Consider the following 22,236-nt stretch of genomic DNA (forward strand, 5'->3'; position numbering starts at 1 on the left):
GGCATGCAGGATCTCAGTTCCCCGACCAAGGATCGAACCCACGCCCCCTGCAATGGAAGCGCAGAGTCTTAACCACTGGACCGCCACGGAGGTCCTGAGCAGCATCTTAATATGATCATGTCCACAGTTAACCAAGAAAGTTATGTTATAAATAGGGATGAGAAGAAGCCTAATAAAACCAAGTGCAAAACTGAATGGAAGCAAAATGTTAACTGTAGAATCTAGGTGGTAGAAATATGGTCACTATAAATCTCCAACTCCTCTGTATGTCTGAAAGTTTTCCTTAAAAATGTTGGGAAAAAAATAAGTGAAAACAAAACTTGTCTTCTCCATGAGGTTTACATATTCCACCTTCAGCAAAAGCAGGAACCCTATTTTTAACTGGGTGTAAATTTTTAATGGCAGAATGACTTGACGCTTATTAAAGCACAGTCAAGATTACACTTGTATCTTCCCAAACTAGAAGATGCCACCAAATTTATGACTACCTATTGACCACCTACTGTATGCAGCATACAGTACTGGTGCCTACAGGGATGAGGATGTTGAAGATGGAGAGTTCCTCAGACTTCACATACCTTTTAGGAAACATGAGAACAAGTATCTTAAGAAGTTTAATGACTTCAACAAATATTTACAGGTTCATCATTAGAAAAAATACAGCAGACTTTTATGTTCTGGGTTCTAGGCCGACAGAGAACTGAGCCCATCTCCCAGCAGGGAGCTTACTTTACTCCTGGTTTCTGGCAGCCCCAAGTCCAACCCCGGACTTAAGCAAATGTTTTAAATTTGCCAATCAGAAAAACCATCCCCTTGGTGATGTGACAAGGCCCAGTCTTGGAAAAGAACACTCTAAAAGGCTCATGACTTAAGATTCACTGTTTTGTGGTCATTTTCAACCATAGCCAGTCACTAGCTTGTAAAAAAAGAGTAACAAAACCGCGGCTAAACTAAAAGTGATCCATCTATTCTCCCCTCCAACGAACGTCAGCTACTGAAATAGCCTGAGCTTGGCTAGAGCTTGGCTCTCCTCACGGCAATCTTTCCTACTCGCCGTATCTGCCGATACACACAGATCGCAGAGCTGCGGGGCTGATTCATAAAGGGAAGGAAAAAGTGAGCTGTAAACAGTTAACCTGAATATTAAGACTTTTCTAGTGCACTTGCCTTTCCTTCTCTCTCAAAAAAATAAAAGAAAAAAATAACCAACCCAAAACAAAACTTTTCAGACCAAAAGAACCGGAGAGTTAACGGTCTGAATTCATCTGTGATCTGACTACCAAAGAATTTAAACCATTGAGCGCTGGCAATGTCTTTCAGTAGAAAACTTTATTTTGTCTTTTAAGAGTAGGCAAACATGTCTTACAGTATTATCGATACCAGAGCTCCACACTCAGGAAGTTAATTTACACACCAGCCCCAAAGAGTGGAGCAGAAAAAGCACATGGGATTGCAGGGTAAAAACACAACAGACTCCCATTTCAGATACTTTCCAATCAGGAAGTTTGAACTACATGAAATAAAAAAGCAACACCCCAAACCTATGGCTACTGGGGGCACCAGCTCCAAGTACTTCCCATGCAGGGTACTTGGGTTCTAACTTGAAGGCCACACATGCATCCCCCACTTGGGCTTTGCCCACAAAGGCCTGTCACTCAGAACAGGAACACCCCTGTTCCAGTCACCAGGACATCTGCCCTGCAGAACTGAAAAGCACTGGAATGTCCAAGACAGGAATGAAGGAAGCAAAAGAAAAACACACTCAAACTCTGCCCAACAACGCTTGGAGAGACTGCTGCTAGACAATCCACACAGCAGAAACACTCCCAGCTCAGGATTTCCTCTCTCCTAAGGGGCAAAATTTCTGCATTTCCCACAGGGCATCTGCAATCACACATCAAAACCCAATGATGATGCTGAGCAGGGCAACCACTTCAGAGCTTACGGGGTGGGCAAGGGGAGAGATGGACAAAGGAGCTTAGTAGACAATCTTCTAAATATTTTATTGCAAAATACAGTACAGGGCTCGTAGAATGTTTCCCAATGTTCTCTAATACATACACTGCTGAACGAAGCACTGCAAAATACCTGGCAGTTGCCCACATGAATCTAAGAACTTCTATAATAATGTTAATCCCCTTAGAGTTACAGACGAAACCTGTAACCGGCAGTGGAATGGAGAGACGGAGAGTCACCGCGGCCGCCAGGCTCCTGACTGCTGAACAGTGACATCCTTTTCTCCAGGGGTTGGAATCCATATCCATGGCTGACAACCCACCGAAAGCTGGGACCCAAATTCGTACAGAGACGAGGCAGAGTGGAGAGAAGACAACTCTGGACAACCCACACGTCTCCAGCCACTACTTCTTATTCCTGGGCTTTAGCTCTTCGGCTGCGTTACGTAGGAAAATGTAATTTTTCTTTTGGGGGTTATAAAATTCATGTCCCTAAAGGGGAAAAAAAACAGTACCTTAAAAATTGATTAAAAATCAGGTTAGCATTTTGTGGGCACTTTTAACATGCCAAGTCCTGTGCTCCATGCATGATGTGTAATCTCTCTGGAGGAGTAAAACAGGTAAATGGAGAGAAATAAAAGTCAAACGTTAAACAAACACTTTAATCCTCAGAGTAAAGGTTAAAGACTTGGAGGAAATGCCTTCAATGTTCCCCTTAGAAGGATGATCGTCTACATATTTATCTTTGCAGCACTGAGACTTTTGTCAACCTTCCACCGCTTTAATGCCAAGATGACTCCCCCTCAGTGAGCACAGCCTGGGGAGGGGAGGATGGCGGAGGATGAGCTGGAGGTTTCTCAGCACAGGAGACTTCCGGCCTGTGACGTCACAGGGAGCGGGGCAAGTCCCAGGATGCGCCATCCCAGACGCGGAGGGAGGTGAAGTGCAGGTGTCAGCGTGTCTGCTTGCGCCTGTGCTGAGGAGGGGGGGGGGGGCTGTGTGACACTGGGGGAGTCGGAAGCACCCAGCTCAGGCCAGGCTAGGAAGGGCTGGGAACAAGCCGAGGCCTGTGAAAACTGTCCCACAGGGAAAAGGAATGGCAGCCACAAAGCTAAGTGACAATGACAGGACTTATGTTTCAGGAAGACAGCAGAGTGGTGGGGGTAAGACAGATGAGTGGAAACCCGAGGTAACCAAAAAGCCTGGAACAGGGAGGTGGGAAGCGCCTCTGGATGCGTTCTGCCGCCTGCAGTGCAATGATATGCTTTATTCTCACTCCTTGACAGTTACGCCAAGATAGTTCTAGAAGTTCTGCTCACCCAATGACCATTAAGTCTCATCGTAATACACGAAGTGCAGCTTTTCGGAACAGTTACGCTCAAGCAACAAGCTAATTATATTAATCATATGTGGGGATAACTGTCCTTCAACTAAGAAAAATGGAAAACTCGTAAGCAACTTTTTTTTTAAGTTAAAAGATTATAATTTAAGTGTTCCACGGTTAAGATGACATTAATCGCTCAGATGAATTAATTCTGAGTGGCATTCAAAGCGATGAGCTTTGATTTTGCACTGCTTTCAATTTACAATTATTTTTTCAACTCCTGAAACACACAGAGCCATGAGTGTGATGTGAGGTAAACACGGAGTTTTAATGCAGCTGCAGGCTGAGCAGGTGAAGAAGAGGAGATCCATCGAAGAGGCCCACAGAGAAACTGAGGCCTCAGGCCACAATCTGGGTCCAACCCCAGCCAGGCAGAACCAAAAAAGCACACTCTGCATAATTGAGTGCATGGCTTCCACAGGTGAATGGATAAACAAACTGTGATACATCCAGACACCATGAAATACTACTCAACAGTTAAAAACAAACTAGTGACACAACAGCAAAAAAGAGTACACAGTATATGAGGCCACCTATATAAAATTCTAGAAAACGCAAATTCACCTATAATGACAAAAAGCTGATCAATGTGTGCATGAAGGAAAACATTACAATGATACACAGAGAAACTTTTGGGGGAGATAAAAATGTATGTTATCTTGACTGTGGTGAAGGTTTCCTAGGTATATACACAGATACTGAAACTGATCAAACTACACTTTAAATGTGTGCAATTTACTGCCTTTCAATTACAACTCAGTAAAGTTGCTGGAAAAATAAGGCAGCTACACAGCTCATAGAAGCAAATGTTCAGAGAGAGTGCGCCTCCCACAGGCCTGAGAAGGCATCACAAAAATGCGCTGAGCAGGCAAGATGTACCACAGGTGAAGTGGACAGAGCTCCGTGACTGCTCAGCTCTTCTGAGAAAGAGAACCAAAGGCGACTCCAAGACCGACACCCCACTGACTAGGAGGTGCCTGCCTCAAAGAGGAACAAACACAGGAGAAGCAGCAAGCGGGAGGGTAAAAAGCAGGGGGGTGGAATCCACCGGATTTTGATCTCCTAGGTTAAGGTGCTTAGGGGGTAGCCAGGGGCGGACATCCCGTTGGGACTGGGACACCACAAGAAGTGCGGAGCGGAGAGAGAGACAGAGAGAGACAGAGAGAGAGACAGAGAGAGACAGAGAGAGAGAGAGAGACAGAGAGAGACAGAGAGAGACAGAGAGAGTTGTGTGCTGTGTGTCTCGGGGAAGGGAGGGGGCAGGGCCAGTGAAGACAGACACGTGTGGATGTGAACAAGAAAGGCACCACGGCTCTGGAACCCAAGTCCCCAGGTCTGCTCTCTTTACCATCACACTGGGATGACCCCAAAACACAGCCAGGACCCTGTCAGTCCCTAACTTCCCTCCTCCCCACACAGCAAACAAGCAAAGAGCCAAAGCCTCTGGTGGAAGCCCCACGGCCTTGCTGAGCCCTCTTCACTCTCGCCCAACAACCCCTGGCATCACTGGATGACTTGGACCCCCCCGAGTGGCGGCCGCTGGGTTTACAGTGACCAAACACTTGACGTGGGCACGTTCTCAGAGAAAGGATGAGAGGGAGGCCCTGCTGTTCCCTTTGCGGTCAGGTGACGGTGACATGCCATTTGCAGACACACAGCATGTCTGTGGAGGCCTCGCGACTCAAGCCCAGGCCTTCCGACTCCAGAGCCTGGCTCTGCTGCCCGAAGGGGCCCAACGCAGGTTTGGGAATTCTCACCTTTGACCAGTCGTAGCTGGAAGCATATGCAAATATGTTTCCATTGTGATTGAAGCAGCAAGCCGATATCGGTTGATCTAACTGTTCCGAAGTTTTTAGTTTTGTTCTGGCATCTTTGTCCCAAAAGCTGAATCTACCATCAGATCCCACAGTTGCAAGGGTGCCATGGACAGGATGGAACGCAATTCCATTTACCTACAAATGATGGAGATGCACAATGAGAAGCAGAGGCAGAGGAGGGAGGAGAAATCAGGTTTCCGCCAATGCAGACTTCCTGGTTCAGTCAGGACACAAAATGCAACAGACCGTCAGTTCAGCAGAGCTGGCGGCCCGCTGATGACAGGAGAAACTAGCCCCACTTCCTGAACCAATCGGCAGCCCAGGACTGAATCTCGTCTCTTGCTCAAAACACGAGTCAGCAGAGGTTAATAAGTATGTAAGCTAGTGACACCAAGGAGCGAACCTCAGGAAAATGCCTTTTTCTTTTTCAGCAAACAGCAATTTCTCGGTTTTAGCTAAGTGTATCAACTGTCTACCAGCACTCATAGAGGTGGAAGTCGCTCCCCAAAACTCCTAAGCCTGCATTCAGAAACAGAGAGAACGGGCCTCCCTGGTGGCGCAGTGGTTGAGAGTCCGCCTGCCGATGCAGGGGATACGGGTTCGTGCCCCGGTCTGGGAGGATCCCATATGCCGCAGAGCGGCTGGGCCCGTGAGCCATGGCCGCTGGGCCTGCGCATCCGGAGCCTGTGCTCCGCGACGGGAGAGGCCACAACAGTGAGAGGCCCGCATACCGCAAAAAGAAAAAAAAAAAAAAAAAAAAGAAACAGAGAGAACGAAGACGGTCAACACGTTCATAAAAACAGAAAACTGAAATCTCTCACGTAAGCCATTTACCTCTGCACGCGAACACACACAGTGACAGCGATCTTTTCCGACCCCATAATGATTCAGCTGCCCGCCTCCAAGTCTAGTTTCTAGACAAACTCTCAGGGTTACAGTTCCTAAAAACGTACCGCGTAAATGTCCTGAGGAGCTGAAGTGTTGGTCCCGTTAGATCGATGACATTTAAAGGTGAAGTTATCCTTGGCTCTGAAAAACAAAGGCCCAACTTAGCTCTCCTTTTTTAAAAAAAGCCTCAAGTGAAAATCTTCAAGCTGATCAGGCCTCACTTACGGATTTGGGGGGTTGATGTAGTGAATGGCAACTCTGCCCTCAATGCTTCCCAGGGCAAAACCTGTCGGCTTGTTCTGTTTGTCTTTAAAAATAGCCACACATCGATGCTACAGTTGGGGGGAAAAAGGTATATCATCACAACATAAGCTGTAACATTCCATAACTAATGTGACTGTAAACAGCTTTTACCCCATTTTGGGGTTTTGAAAGAACCAGAAACAGAATTTCTAAATATGGTAGAGAAGGTCATTTCCATTCCTCCAGTAAGCATCGTTTTCTTTTCACTCAGCCACACGATGTTACGAATAAACCCCAGACCCAGTGCTTCCATCCAGGCACCGTCCTCCCTCTGCCACCCTGAAGGCCCCGCTGCAGTGACGCGGGGCACGCGGCCCTCAGAGCCCCACCGGGTCCTATTCTGGCGCTGGGCCCCTGGTGCGTCGGGAGAACATGTCACTTTGATTCACAGCCCACCACTGACTAGGCGAGTGCCCTCCAGCAAGTCACCCAACGTTCCAGAGCCTCTGCGTCCCCAACTGGAAAAGGGAAGTAGTGCCTGCCTGTGGAGCACGGGGGACCAAGGGTCAGGCACACAGTGGACACGGCCAGAACTTTCTAAACCGTGAATAAGCTATGCAAGAGCCAGACACTGCACTCGATCCAACACTGAGTTTGAGGGCCCAAAGGAGGGTTTCCTGGACTCCACAGAAGATCCCACAGAAACAGCCCACGGCCCAGCCTCCGGAGGCAAAGGAGCACAGATCCACATTCTTATTGTCATTCAAGAAGAGGTGCATTAAATGTGGACGGAGGGAAGGACAGAAATGAACAGATTTGAAACCACATGCAGGGTAGAAGTGAGCTGGGTGGCTGATGAGATGGGAGAGGAGGAAAGGAGGGAGAGGGGATCAAGGACACTCCTGATTTCTGGCTTAGACACAACTAAGGGGCGGGGGTCCCATCTGGTGAGATGCAGAGCACACGGGGAGGAGCAGGCTGGGTGGTGGGGAGGGGCAGGTGAAGACTGCTCACTCGGCCAACACAGAAAGCCTTCTATTCGGGCCTGGCTCCAGGGGCCAGGAATGAGGCAGCGACAAACACAAAATCCCTGCTCTCACCGAGTCTACGCTCTGGTCCAAAAACCAAGATGAGTAAAATCTACACGTACGTATATATTAAGACACACACACATATCTATATACATACAGCCTGGGGAGAATAATCAGGGAGGATCCTGAGAAGAGGTAACATGATCTGCAGAAAGTGGTCCTGGGTTTGGCACGGGATGCTCTTGGGCTGCAACATGAGGAGGCTGCAAAGGAGCTGTCAGACTGTGGGTGTCCTTGTCAGGAGCACAGAGGCAAGGCCTGCTGGGGATCCAGGTCTCCAGCCCACAAGGCGTACCTAAGCAACAGCAACGGCCGGCAGATGTAGAGAAGGCAGGGGCCAAGGGCAGACGCCTGGGGAACCTCAACATGCAGCAAGAACCAGCAAGGAAGACAAAGCAGCAACCAGAGGCAGGACGTAAGAGGCTGGCATGACAGAAACCAAGGACAGAGTTTTAAGAACATGTAATAAGAACAGCAGCGAATGCTGCGGCCACGGTAAGATGACGGTTGTGAGTATCCACTGGAGCTACTGATTAGAAAGCCATCAGTGGCTAGGCCAGAAACAGTTTCAGTGGAGTAATGGGGGCAGAAGTCTCAAAGGAGGGTGAGAGATGAGTGGGAGGTAAGGGAACCAAGGAAGCTCATGTAAGACACTTAGTTGACTTCAAAGGGGAAAAGGGACAGAGGTGGCAGAGGATGTGGGGGTCAGAAGAGGCTTGTTTCCTAGGATTGGACTTGAGCCTGGTTCAGTGCCAATGAAGTACAGGAAGAGGGGAGATGAGACACAGGAGAGAGTCAGGTGGTTGACAACCTAAGGCTCCTGAGAAGGCTCACCTAACAGCTGGGAAAAGGCAGGGAAGATGCAGGTGTAGCCAGAGTTCTAGATTCAGCAGGAGGAAGATGGGGAAGTTCCCAACCATCAGCTTCTCTGTTCTCGGAGGGAGTGTCCAGGGGTCTGAAGAGTGTGAAGGAGATCTAAGAATCCGTGGCAGGTGAAGACCAAGCTAAAGACGGAAGCTGTGTTCACAACGGAACCAATCCACCAGGGTGTGCACCCGTTCAGCAGCATGCAGCGCCCCCGGGGGTGTTTGCAGAAGATGGCGTTTACTCACTAAATATGTGTGTTTATATCCTTAAATTCACCCCTTTTGAATGTCTGAAAGTACAACGATTTCCATATGTGGCCACATGGCCAGATTGCCTGCGACAAGTGCTAAATACGAGCTTCTTGATTTGACTTGTGACTCACCTGATGTTTTAGCGGAGATTCTATCCTTCTGAATTCAGAAGGTTGATTCTCTAACTGATAGACTATCAGTCCCCTCTCTGCAGTTGCCACCACAGCCATAGGATATATCTGGGAAACAGAGGAAAGCAGAGACCTGCTTAAAGTGGACTGTACTCTTTTTTATACCAACGTATTAGATCAATTTTTTTTAGAGTCGCAAAAAGTAAGTCTGAATTTTTTTTCAAGTTTAACAGTTCAATGATATTATCACATTTCAAGGTAACCTAGAGAAATCGTATTTGAAAGAAGAACATTCATATCTTTTTAAAAGACTCGTTTTTTAAAACTACAAAACATACATTTAGAAAATGTACTGAGACATAGAGAAGAAATGAACATCACCTCTATCACCCCATCAAATGATAACTGTTGTTATTAGCATTATGGTATGTTAACCCCCGTCTTTTTTCCTGAACATTATACAGGTGTGTATATGTATGCTTCTGTATAATGCTGATCCTTTACTCAAAGCATGTTTAGTGAGCACCGCCCCACACATTTTCCAGAGAACACTAGCAGTGGCCACGTATCTAACATTCCCTCAAATGAACCCACCACAGGGTTCACTTAACCGTGTCTGTCTTGTTGGCCCACTGGGTCACTTCCCATGTTTTACTATATTATAGAGAACAAAAAACATTTGCATCTTTACTTTTCTCATGATAAATTCCAAAAAGTGGAATTACTGGGGCAGTTGGTATAAAGTTCAACTTATTGCTAAACCAACAGAGAAAGTTCTTTACTTTCTATCCCGCTCACTCAGAGACAGTCACCAAAGCTCTAGCACCACACCACCAAGTTACTGCCAGTCTTCCTACAGCCACACAGTGCACGTCATTCTGGGGACAGCATGGCATGTGGATATCTGTGTATGTTCATACAAGTGACTAAAAACGTGCGACATCTAGTTTTCTGTAATTCTAGAACATATGCAGCACAAAAATCTACAGATTTAAGATGACTGAGGCAATCCAAACTACATCCCACATCTATTATTAAAGTTTGAAGGGTTTTTACATTACCCTCTAATTGCAAGATATCATAAGTTAAGAAGTGCCTTTTTTTTTTTTTTAAAGGAAGTAATTATTATTAAGTTAAAAACTCCTTACCATGTCAGCACAGTAACACCTTTCAGGGAGTTGTAAAACCATCATAGGATTTGATGATCGTGTATCCCAAAACTAAAAGACAAAAAAAAAAAACAAAAACAAACCCCACAAAAACCCAATAAGTGACTATTCAGAGCTAAAGTCCAAATAGTGCAAGAATAAATGTCGGGCTTCCCTGGTGGCGCAGTGGTTAAGAATCCTCCTACCAGTGCAGGGGACACGGGTTCAATCCCTGGTCCAGGAAGATCCCACATGCCACGGAGCAACTAAGCCCGTGCGCCACAACTACTGAGCTCGTGTGCCACAACCACCGAAGCCCGTGGTCCGCCACAGAAGAAGCCACCACAATGAGAAGCCCACGCACCGCAACGAAGACCCAACGCAGCCAAAAATATAATTAATTAATTAATTTTAAAAATAATAATAAAATAAATGCCAATCTTGGTCAGGCCATGCAGTCCCTCAACAGTATATTATACCTTCAAAGTCTTATCCCAGCTCCCGGTCATCACACAGCTGTAGTTTGGTGCTTTGATCCAATGTATAGTTTTAACAGGAGCATCGTGCTTTCAAGATAAAACCAAAATACACCAAGGTGAATGTAATAATATGCTACACAGCTTTGGTTCTGGAAATTCAAGGAGAAGGAACCTTAAATATTGAGGTCATACCAAACAAAAACCAAAGGATAGTTCAGCTCTTCCCCGTGACCAAAACATTCAATGTAACATCGAGCGCATGTCTCTACCTTCCATTCTAACAAAATTTAATTTGATTTTAACCATAATTAACTAGCATGTGAGAGTGAAAGGGGGAGATAGTCAGGAATAACTCGTAGGGAACTCCACCACAGTTGTATCACTTAGATGACACGCATTAAGAGATTGAGGAGATGCTTCTAGCACACAGTACTGCGATCTCACAGTACACAACACCTTCCTAAAAATGTCTCGGTGTCAAGAGGCTCTTCCTCACCAGGCCGGACCCTCTGGTTCCAGGTTCTCTCATCTTCCTCATTTCTGCTTTTCTTAGCAGTCTTCACACAGAACCTGCCTGCTGTCCTGAGCAGACTGTAAAAGCTCCTGGCATGTGGAAGGGTCCCTCTTACTCACTGCTGTATCTCTACTCCTAAGGACAGTGCCTGGAGTACCACAGGCATTCATTCAATACAGACTTGTCGAATGAATGGGTGACCAAATGCAGTCGGTACAAGGCAAGCCGCACACGGGTGTCAGAATGTTGAGGGTGAGCTGTACCATTTACAGGTTTTAATGTCACCAGCTCCTTATTACGCCCTCCCCACCCACACACTGCAGAAGACCCATGACAGAACAATTTATGAAACACTCGTTAAAACGAGAATGTGTACAAAATTGGTGTCATTTTTGTGCTACAGAGGTTTCTGGTATATTTAAATCTAATCGATTTGGAATGGTCAAACTGCATCTTTCCTATAACAGAGAATTATTGTAATTAAGGAATCATCGCAACCCTGGGCGCCAGCCTTGCCCAGCCTTCCTACAGAGGGTAAGTTTTTACTACCTGTGCTATCTGTATCGCCTGGTTACTGTTGAGGTCCCACATTTTGGCAGTTTTATCACATGATGCCGTAAATACTTTGCTCCCATCCTAAAAGAAAAAAGAAAAACATGTGACAGTCTAAGAAAAATAAAACCTCTATATGAACATCTAGATATCAGACTGAACATATCAAGGCAGGTTTTATTTTGCAATTTTAATTTTTCCAATTATTTGCGGGCCAGAGTATTGCAAGCTACAGTATCATATACAAAACACACTTTCTGCTCTTTTTAATTGTTAATTTTTTCTAAGAGATAATATGTAAAGAGGTTAAAAAAACTTGAACAGCATTTAGAATTACAGAGTGAAAACGAAGTCTCTCCTGAGCCCAGCTCGCCGCTCAGAGGCAGCCAAGGCCACTGGCATGTCCTCCAGGAGCAGCCTTTGTACAACCTCTACCGATGTGTATTACCTACCAGGAGCCACTTCAAGTTTTTTTTCTTATTTTCATCAATTTCAAGCCTTCACAAAAGTTGCCAAGAATAATACAATGAATACGCATAAACCTACCACCTAGATTCACCAACTGTCAACACTCTGCCACATCTACTGTATCTCTTTCTACCCCCCCATTCCCACTCTGTACCACACGTACAATCGTGGTTACGTTTCAGCTCAGTATCTCATAGCATTCGAAAGGGCACGCAATAAAACTACACTAATTTATGATAGTCACTGGTCCAATGTAAACTACAGAATAGCTTAAAAAATTGGCAGTTGCTGTATAGTGGTTTTAAAATACATACAGAATTCATAAAGTAGGTTAGTCAACATGAAGCACAGGTAATTTAAAAACAAGAAGTACTGAGTTGAAAATTCTAGACCAGCTGTCAACAAATTTTTTTTCTTAAAGGGCCATACAGTAAATATTTTAGTCTTTGCAGGTCAAAAGTTCTCTGTTGCAACTCCTTAACTCTTGTTGTAGCTTGAAAGCAGCCATACACATTATGTAAATGAATGATGTGGCTGTGTTTCAAGAAAAGGTTATTCACAAAAACTGGTAATGGGTCAGATCTGGCCCATGGGCCATAATTTGCTGACCCCTGCCCTACAGTACTTCATTTCTGGTTCCACAGCTCAAAGATTTACCACTATCTTCCCCTAGCAAAAACTTCTTCCCATTTGAAGTCGCCAGTTCCCCATGTGAAAGAAGAGAGAAAACCTTCTTCTCTATTAATGAAGCTATGAGGGCAACTCCACAAATCCTTGGAAAGATGCTGATGTATGGAGCGGGATGCCCCGAGGCTGAGTGAAACACTGGCCCCTTAATCTCATAAAATGCCAATCCTACCAGCTGCAGGACGCTAGGCCCCAGTGGACATACTGCGACAGAGGCCAGTCTATCGAATGGCTGGGGCACAGAAACGAGACTCCCAAGTGCTCTTGACTCAGCTCCTCTCAGGTCCACCTGCTGTGGCCAGACCGACCGTCCTCAGACTGCCAGAGAATCACCCTCACCAAGTGGTGGCTTTTATGCCTCAAGCGTTAACTGTGGCTCTTCTGTGCTTCTGTGCCTTTCCACACATGCCTTCCTCTCCCAGGCTAGCTCCTATTCCTGTAAGCCCCTGTGAGGGAGGCTGTTAAGTGCATGGGCTCTGAAGCCAGGAAGGTCCAGGTCTGGGCTCAGCCTTTCACCCCCTATATTCCCTCAAACAAGTCTCTTAACCCCTTCCCACAGGTGCCCCGCTAGTCTTTACGTGGCTGAATCTAGCTGTCACTGATTTCCACTACCTGAAATCCTTCTCTGTTCCTCTACGTCTGTCTTAAGAGACCATGAGTTCCATAAGCACAGGATTTGCCTACCTCGCTTACTCTGACTTCCACTATATCCCAAGTGCTTAGCATACAATAGGTGCCTGACAATTATTTGAACTAAATAATGTTATTACCTGTTGTAAAACTATTATTACCGTCATCTTATAAGTGAAAAAACATACTCACAGAGATTAAATAACTTGGCAAAGTCAAAAAGTGGAGATATAGCCGAAATTTGAACCCAGGCCTGGAATGGATGAGACAATGCTCTAAAGCTATATAAGCAAATGGTTTACTTTTAAGATTCAGCTTAATTCTTGCCTCTTCTGTGGAGCATTCACAGCCCCCTTCCCAAACTTTACAGCTGCCTTCTGGGTTCTGTCCACCCAGCACAGTGCATCCTGCCTCTCTCAGAACTCAGCTCACTGAAATGGAACTCTTCATGTCTATGTCTCGATGCCTCTACTAGATAGCGCACAACTCTAATGGCGATGGAGAAAGGAAATAGGCGGTACACATCTCTGGAAAAGCCAACAGCCTGCTCAGTACCATCTGAGCAACAGAATTCCGGTGTCAGTTAATTCTATTTCTTACCACACTTGATAAGAAACTTACAATTCTGATCTGTTAACTGATCAGTTAAGAAAGACAGGCAAAATAAATTAGAAATATTTAAAATCGATTCAAGTTGCTGTTTTTCTACAGGTAAATTAAAACTATTATTAGTCTCATAATAACCCAATCAGACATGTCAGAAATACATTTTACAGGTAACAAAAATGCTTTAGAGAAGGCTGTCAGAACTAATGATTAAAATGGGAGCAACTCTGGCTCCTTAACCATCTCAAAATATTTATGAATAGTAGAATCATTTCCTATTTGAAAGCTAAGTAAGATCACATAAATGGTGTGAGAAGTTTGATATTTCTCATAAAGTTAAACATATATTACATATGACCCAGCAAGCCCACTATTAGATATTAATGCAAGAGGAATGAAAACTTATATTCACAGAAAATCCAATATACAAATGTTTATAGCAGCATTATTCGTAATTTCCAAAAATGGGAAACAACCCAAATGTCCTTTAGCTGGTGGATGGTGAACAAAGAGTGATACATCCACACCATGGATTACTACTCAGCAATAAGGAAGACAAACTACTGCCAGACACAACCACCTGGATGGACCTCAAACGCAGTGTGCTCAAAACAGCCCGATTCAAAGTGCTTCTGTTTATGACATTCTAGTAAAGGCAGAACCACAGGGACAGAAAACACATCAGTGGTTTCCAGGGACTGGGGGCTGAGGAGGATTTGACTACAAAGGGCAGGAGGATATCCTTGGGCTGATGGATCTCTTCTATATTTTGACCACAACTCTATGCATTTCTCAAAACTCACAGAATCATACACTAGAAAGGTTCAATTTTACTGTTTGCAAATCCCATCTAATAAAAAAAAAATTTGCATGAGCCTGAGGAGGGACCTTGAGGCTTAGCTTCCTCAGCAGAGCTGCCCAGACTCTCAGTCAGGCCCCTTTGTTTTCTCACTTCTGCAGGGTTCAGCCCTCAGCAGAAGGGAGGAGAGAAAGGCTGGGCCGTCAATCCTGGGCTCCTCCTTTAGGGAGGGGTGGGTCCTCCACAGCTGCGGCTCTTGCTGTGCGTGACTTCACCATCCCTGCTGGTTTCTTTGTAAATGGTACCTTCATTAAACTCCCCAATCACCCATCCACTCCCCCAAAAAGAAAAAGAAAGAAGAGCTCAGAGCTGAATAAACTTGAACACATTTACTTACATTGCTGATATTCAGGATTTGGGAGGAAAAAGACTTCAAAAAAAATGAAATATTTCAGAAGTTTAATGATGGAAAAGGATTAATTTTTCCCCTAGGACTTATTTTCTGGTACAGTAATTTCTAATTTTAAAACAACAGAAGCTCATGGCACATGTAGAGGTAGGAAAGGCTTTAAAAAATTGTCTAATCCCTTGCTCAAGGAAATATGTCAATAAATTAATGGATTTTTTAATGCAAGAAAAGCTTTCAGAGAGATTAAAGTTAACATGACTAAAGTTAACTGACTACATTATGAGTATCAATAAATAACTATACTTAAATTCAGAAACAGCACTTCTACAATGTGTATACATACTTGCTATTTGTGTTTCAGGTTATATAAAAACATATGTACATTTATATACACTCTGAAAACATGAAAAAACTGAATGAAACTTACATCACTCCAGCAGACATCCAGCACAGGCCCAGTGTGCATCTGCTGGGCTTTCGGAATAGTCTGTCCACTGTCTTGAACTTCCCAGCACCGAACCTATAGTAATAAAACAAATTAACACAAACAGCCAATTAATGATACATTATATGCATTTTAAGCCCTTTGCTCCAAGCCATAATCAGATAAACATAAATTTACATTATAGACACTTTTTTCCTATCAAATGAACAAAAATAAAACGAATAATACTTGGCGCCAGCAAGGAGAAGCTGAAACTTGTACTACTGGTAGGTGTGTAAATTGCTACAGCTCTTCTGGAGGATATTTATCTGAAATCCTTAAGTCTGTACCCTGTGCCTCAACTATTTTGGGACTTGAGGATTTCCCATGATGTACTTTACATGCGTTATCTGAATTAATCTCTACAACAGCTAAAGCTCTGTGAACTTACCGTCATCTCCATCTCATGAAACAGGACACGAGGCTTAACGAAGATAACTGGCCCAGGTCCCGTATCTAAGAGCGTGGCAAAGCCACTATGTGTTTATCTGATCAGGAGTGCGGTTGAGTGTGTCAAGGTCACTCCAGCAGGCCCCTTGCACTCCTTTGTGAAGTGCCGCTAAACACCCTTCGCCTATTTTTCTACCAGAGTTTTTATCTTTCTTTTCGTATGCTATGATTTCTTTTTGGTAAGTATAGTGTCTGTGCAGGATTTATGCTATATCTAAAGGTGAAAAAACTTTAACATAAACCTGAAGAACATTTGCAGGATGCCTAGAAGGGAAATTTGTATATACCGTCATGGACAACTTTTATTTTCAATGAATACTACAGATCTGGGAATATACTTCAAGATACTGAACCAGAGTAGGAATTTCTGAATGACGCATATGATCCTGCTTTCTTAACAAAAATCGGCACAAGAAGGGATGCCTGCCATTCAGACGGGTTCACACTCTAAACCCGGTGCTTACAAAAAGCCATGAATAAGCCTGAACTCTCTGCCTCATTCACTTGGAGCAAAAAAAAAAAAAAAAAAAAAAAAGCTAACCGTGCCCATACAAAGAGATATGACAGAGAGAACATGCGTTTAAGGAGCACTTACATCGTTAGCCCACGATCCTGCAATAAGGAAGTTCCCTGGCAAGGTTGGTGGGCTAAAAGATAGACAACCAATGCTATCATCAGGAGAGGATGTTACTTCAATATCCTGGGGTGGAAAAAGTCCATGTTAAAATGTATACATCGTCACAATTCAATTCAAAATTGCCTCCTTTCTCACTAGCACCTCACGGTGGCCTTCCCTTGTGTCAAGAGCTAAGTGAATTAGACCTTTCTTACTTTGATAAAAAGGGGGAGTGTAACTAAGCCAGTGAAAACACTGGTGCTGCTGGACTACAAGCAGCACTCGCAAAGGCAGGCCCACAACCACATTTCCCAGATCATGGCCCACCCGGTCACTCCTGCCCCGAAGTGCTCGATCACAGCATCACCTGCCTCCCTCCGCCACAGAAATTCTGAGTCAACAGTTGTGGGCTGGGCCCTAGGAACGTGCAGTTTTAACAGGCATCTCGAGTGATTCCAGTGATCAGGAATGTCAGGGGGAATAGGACACTGGTCCAGGGGACACATAGTTTCTCTGCTCCAGTATTTGAGAAAACAGCCTGGACAAAATTTCAGAGTTTTCACCCCCAAAGGAGGCTCCCAAGCCATCTGGGTTTCTCTCGCTGTCACCAGCGTGGGGCCCCCTGCAGTGTCTCTACGAACCCACGAAGCCTTAGGCGGTACCTTCATAGGGTTGTGATTATCTGCGGCGGCGCTGCCGAACATGCTGGCTCCCCCAGTGCCAAACCCGGAGGCTGCTCCAAACAGGCTCATCTTGGCCCTAAAACATAATGGGAAAAGTTAAGGACAGGTCCTCTCTTAAGTAATAAACATCACTGAGAGGCAAGATAAAGATAATTAAGTTATGGAAGGGAAATAGAGCGTAAATAAATAAATGGCTTGATGTCAGGCTTCTCTCTTCTGAAGAGATCTAAATATGCGATAAGCAGAGTGCTTTTTAAAAATAAACTTTCTATTTTAGAATAGTTTTTAATGGAAAATTCTTAAGACAAAAGAGTTCCCTGGGCTTCTCCGGTGGCGCAGTGGTTAAGAAGCCTCCTGCCAATGCAGGGGACACGGGATCAATCCCTGGTCCGGGAAGATCCCACATGCCACGGAGCAACGAAGCGCCTGTGCGCCACAACTACTGAGCCTGTGCTCTAGAGCCCTCGAGCCACAACTGCTGAGCCCACGTGCCTAGAGCCCATGCTCCGCAACAAGAGAAGCCACCGCAATGAGAAGCCCGCGCACTGCAACCAAGAGTAGCCCCCGCTTGCAGCAACTAGAGAAAGCCCGCGCACAGCAACAAAGACCCAATGCAGCCAAAAATAAATAAATAAATAATTTTTTTTAAAAAAAAAAGAATTGTTCCCAAACACCCCACATCCAGTTTCCTTCTTAACTTTGTCACAATTAATTCACCAATACTGACACATTACAGCAGAGTATTTTTCAGTCACCAGGTAAAAAATAAATTCGCTCATTTCTTTTTACACAGTTAGAGACACGCTGCTGAGCACCAGGAACACAACTGGAAACCAGCAGAAGGCCCCATTCTTCCAGCTTCCCACTTAGTGACAGTTCACTGTCTTCGTACTAATTTCCGCACTCTGGATTAGGTCAGTATCTCTGCATGAAGTTACTTAGAAAAGCAACCAACCCTGGCAGCGATCGTAGGAGTTTTAAAAAGTAATCCATTTTGGTCCGCTTAAGTAGCAAAAGGTTTGGCATTATGTTTTCGACATTTGCCCAGCAAGAATCCCCCCACTTTGAGTTTTATCCTGGGCACCATAGTCTAGTAGGCCCTCCTGGGTTAGAACCATGCCTCTGCCACTCACCAGAGCTGGGACCCTAATCTCACCAAGCCTCATTTTCCCTATTCTGCAAACATAGAGAATATAACCCCTTCTCCAGGGTTGCTCTGAGGATCAAATCAGATTATCTATGTAGAAAGTGCAGGGCTTCCCTGGTGGCGCAATGGTTGAGAGACCGCCTGCCGATGCGGGGGACACGGGTTCGTGCCCCAGTCCGGGAAGATCCTACATGCCGCGGAGCGGCTGGGCCCGTGAGCCATGGCCGCTGAGCCTGCGCGTCCGGAGCCTGTGCTCCGCAACGGGAGAGGCCACAACAGTGAGAGGCCCGCGTACCGCAAAAAAAAAAAAAAAAAAGAAAAGAAAGAAAGTGCAGTGTCTAGTGCATAGTGGGTCATAAACAACTTTCCCTTTTTTCCTTCCAAGGAGAAAGTCTATGTATTATAACTCTGATGCCTCACATACATTGGTGCCACATTTTCAATTCTGTCATTGGTTAGTAAATTTTGACACCCAGAGGCCTACCATATCAGCAACCTCTCCCAAAGGAGGCTAGCAGCTGAGTGACAAAAGTGACTAGCCCAATAACATACAGCTCATGTGACAGGAGATAACAAGAGTAGCGTCTCTTAAGAAGACAACACAGAATGGGAAAACTGTGAGGAATTCTGGGGAGGTATTTGAATTTCCCGAGCTTTATGAAAAATAATCAAGTGTCGACCTAGTAGGCCTATGAAAGCGTTAGTATCTCAGAAAGCAACCCCGTGCGAGGCCGCGGTGCTGGCTGACCACGTCTGCCTCCAATGTTGGAGATGTATTTGAAACACCAGTTAACTGCACAAGCAAACAAAGGAATGACAGGGCTTCTGCAGTCAAGTCCAGGAACTAAATATATGACTGGGGGCACATTATTTAGCCTGGATTTTCTCATCTGTAAAAACAGACCCTGAAATCCACTTCACAGAGTTACGAAAACCAAGTGAGGCTGGACACACAGTGCCTGAAACGCCTGTCCGTTCCTCTGTTCAACCAGCAAGTTGGGAGAGAGCATTTCTGCCATTAGGGATGAACTAAGGGAGAAGAACAAGGGCCATCGAGCATTAATCAGCCTACGCGGGCCACATGCTGTGCAGGACACCGAGAACCCTCTAGAAGTTCGGAAGACAAGCGCGCACTCCTTCCCTCCTTGCTGCACTCCAGCTCTGATGGCTTCCTCTCTGCCTGTGAACAAAGCAAGCTCCTCCCAGCCCTGGAGCATTCCTACCAGCTGTTCCTCCAGCCTGGGATGATCCGCCCTCCCCCAAACCCCCAGCTGTCTCAGTTTGAATCTTCAGGTCCCACTTCAAAAGGGGCCTCCTGCGAACTTTTGAGGGTGATGGAAACGGTCTAAAACCGCACTGTGATGATGTTTACACGACTCTATTAAACTTCCCCAAATCATCAAAATGTACACTTTAAACGGATTATCGTGTGTAAGTGACATTCAGTGAAGCTGTTAAAGGCATCTTCTTAAAGGAAGGCCCCTCCCAGAGGCTTCCCTGCCTTCCTAATGTAACATACTGGAGCCTCCATCGCATCTCCGTCTTCTTCACAGCACCTGTCCCCATCTGGAACTTGTTGGCAGTCAGTCGCCTCCCCAGGAGAGTGCCAGCTCCACCACGGCGAAGAGCAACCTGGACGCTCCCCCAAAACACACCTGGCCCTCAGCACAGCGCCTGGCACTTCACAGATACCTGCCCGGGCACAGTGTGTGCACGTGGATACTGGACTACTTGGCGGAGGAAACAGAAACAAAGAACCAGTTTCAGAGACGGATAAATACGACAAAGGAGATGAAACCGGTTACCATGGGGGAGACTAAAGGGGGATGGCCTTCCGCAGAAGAACGGTCCGGGAAGGTCAACGAGGTGGCGGCTTGTGTCTGATGAGAAGCCAGACGTGTGACGAGGAAGGGCAGAGGCGAAAGAGGCTGCCATCCACTCTGTGACCCTTCCCGGTACCTCGGTTTCCCCACGAGAAAAACGAGGGGTTTAGACCGGAGGTGACCCGTAAGGCCCCCTGCAGCCCTGACGTCCCTCCCAGGGGCCACTAATGGAGTTCGCCAACAGTCCTGCTCGTGCCCCAGCACCTCGCGGCGGGCCGCACTCGCCCGGGAGGACCCGGCCTCTGCGGCGCCATGGCGGCGGGGAACGGGGGGAAGCGGCACGGGGCCTACCTGAGAGTTGCGCCGCGGAGGGAAGCCGGCGGCGGGGAGCGGAAGGAGCTCGGGAGCCTGCGACCCCGCTCGGGCGCGGAGGAGGCGGTAGCGAGGTGGAAGGAACAGGAATCCCGGGAGCCTGAGGTCTTCTCACGCCGGGCGAGGAAACGGCCCTAATTACCGTGGAGACACTGCGCATGCGTCTCCGAGCCACTTCCTGTATTGTCCGGAAGTCAGGGAAAGGAAGGAAAAGGCTCCTCCTCCCTTAAGGGAATTGCACATGCGCAGAAGCACTATTGACGCCAAGAAGAAGTCCTCGTGCCAGCAGTTTGCGGATTGGTGGAAAGTTGGGGTAGCCGACGCAGCTGTCCAGCGACTGCTCTTATAAATCCGCGGCCCCGTCTGGTGAAGGTTAGTTAACAATTTTCTCCTGTGAATGGCAAGTCTAGAAAAATTACGATTGCCGCCAGTTCTCAAGGCCATCCTTTGAGAAGCTGATGGGGCGCTACCTGGTTTCCTGCCCTGGCCTCCCTATTTGCGACTGGGGTATCTTGAGCCATCTGGTCTCTTTGGACTTCAGTTTCCAGCTGTGAAATGGGGATAATGATGCCTAACTTCCGGGGCTATTCTGAATTAGGTTCAAGTAAAAGTAACACACATGAAGGCCTTTTGCTAAGTGTAAGGTTCCATAGGAATATTAAGGGACTGTTACGACGCACACGTGCCAACTCCGAATATTTCAGCTGGTTGCTTTTTCCCCCTTTAAGAATGTCTGAAGGAAAAAAAAGAGCAAGGGATCTTCTGAGGTTGTGGTACATACACTGACCCTTCTCCTTTACTACTCACCGTGGGCTGCGTACCAAAAGCCTTGACATCTTCAGGGAGCCTGAGGATCCGCGGGACCCTGTTATAAAATATAGGTTAGGTATTATCACTATTATCCCCATTTTACAGTTGATGAAATGAAGGCCAGGTTGTAACTTCTCCCAGCTACAAAGGCAGTGAGTAGAAGTGGAATTGGGATGCAAGCAGTCTGCCCCTCAAAATATGACTTTAGAGATGGCAGCCTGTGGCTTCACCTCACTTTTTCCCTCAGAAACAAAAAGGGGGATCAAAACAATCTGTATCCATGGGTATGATTATTAAGCCAAAAGTCTAGGTGAAAATTTTTAAAAATAAAAAATTAAATTAAATTTTGGTCATGGCTATTATTCACATTAGTATACCCTTCTGCAGTTTTTTACACAAGGGAGTATTTATGAATGACTACACAGTTTATATTCCATTTCTAGGTAAATAGAAACTGAATGTTTGTAATTTTAGTATCAGTTCCTTTTCATTTGAAGTGATCTTTAATTCTGTTATTTTAATTAAAAAGTCCTAATATGTTGTCTTAAGGTTTTGTAAATAGCTTGGTTGCAACAAAGCACACATTAAGTGTAGCTTTACAAGGAACTGGGGGCATCCAAAGATGGTAATACAAAATGGGTTCCTGTCTAGAAGTGCTCAGACTCACACAGAAATCCTCATGGTTTCCCCAACCTCTTGTTGTGTCCCAGACTCTTCTACCCCATTCCTGAAAACAAGGACTTGAATATATATATATATTTTTAATAGATCTTTATTGGAGTATAATTGCTTCACAATACTGTGTTAGTTTCTGTTGTACAACAAAGTGAATCAGCCATATGCATACATATATCCCCATATCCCCTCCCTCTTGGGACGAATATATTTTAAAGAAATGTCCATCCAAAACAGTGGGAGGATTTGAGAGAACG

The 22,236-nt window shown here is 45.6% G+C and overlaps 1 protein-coding gene across 1 annotated transcript; it reads right to left on the bottom strand.

Annotated features, from left to right (window-relative positions):
* Positions 1-1,984: 1,984 nt before the first annotated feature.
* On the bottom strand, positions 1,985-20,642 carry RAE1 (ribonucleic acid export 1). Its single transcript, XM_060078511.1, has 12 exons — positions 20,474-20,642; positions 17,132-17,228; positions 16,449-16,553; positions 15,347-15,439; positions 11,318-11,404; positions 10,255-10,341; positions 9,776-9,847; positions 8,628-8,735; positions 6,270-6,376; positions 6,110-6,185; positions 5,097-5,291; positions 1,985-2,447 (listed from the first exon to the last, which is right to left on the bottom strand). Exons 2-12 carry the CDS (start codon positions 17,219-17,221, stop codon positions 2,361-2,363), a joined length of 1,107 nt encoding a protein of 368 aa, XP_059934494.1. The 5' UTR covers positions 17,222-17,228; positions 20,474-20,642; the 3' UTR covers positions 1,985-2,360.
* Positions 20,643-22,236: the final 1,594 nt, after the last annotated feature.

Source organism: Mesoplodon densirostris, chromosome 16 (assembly GCF_025265405.1).
Source record: "Mesoplodon densirostris isolate mMesDen1 chromosome 16, mMesDen1 primary haplotype, whole genome shotgun sequence".
Taxonomy (NCBI): Eukaryota; Metazoa; Chordata; class Mammalia; order Artiodactyla; family Ziphiidae; genus Mesoplodon; species Mesoplodon densirostris.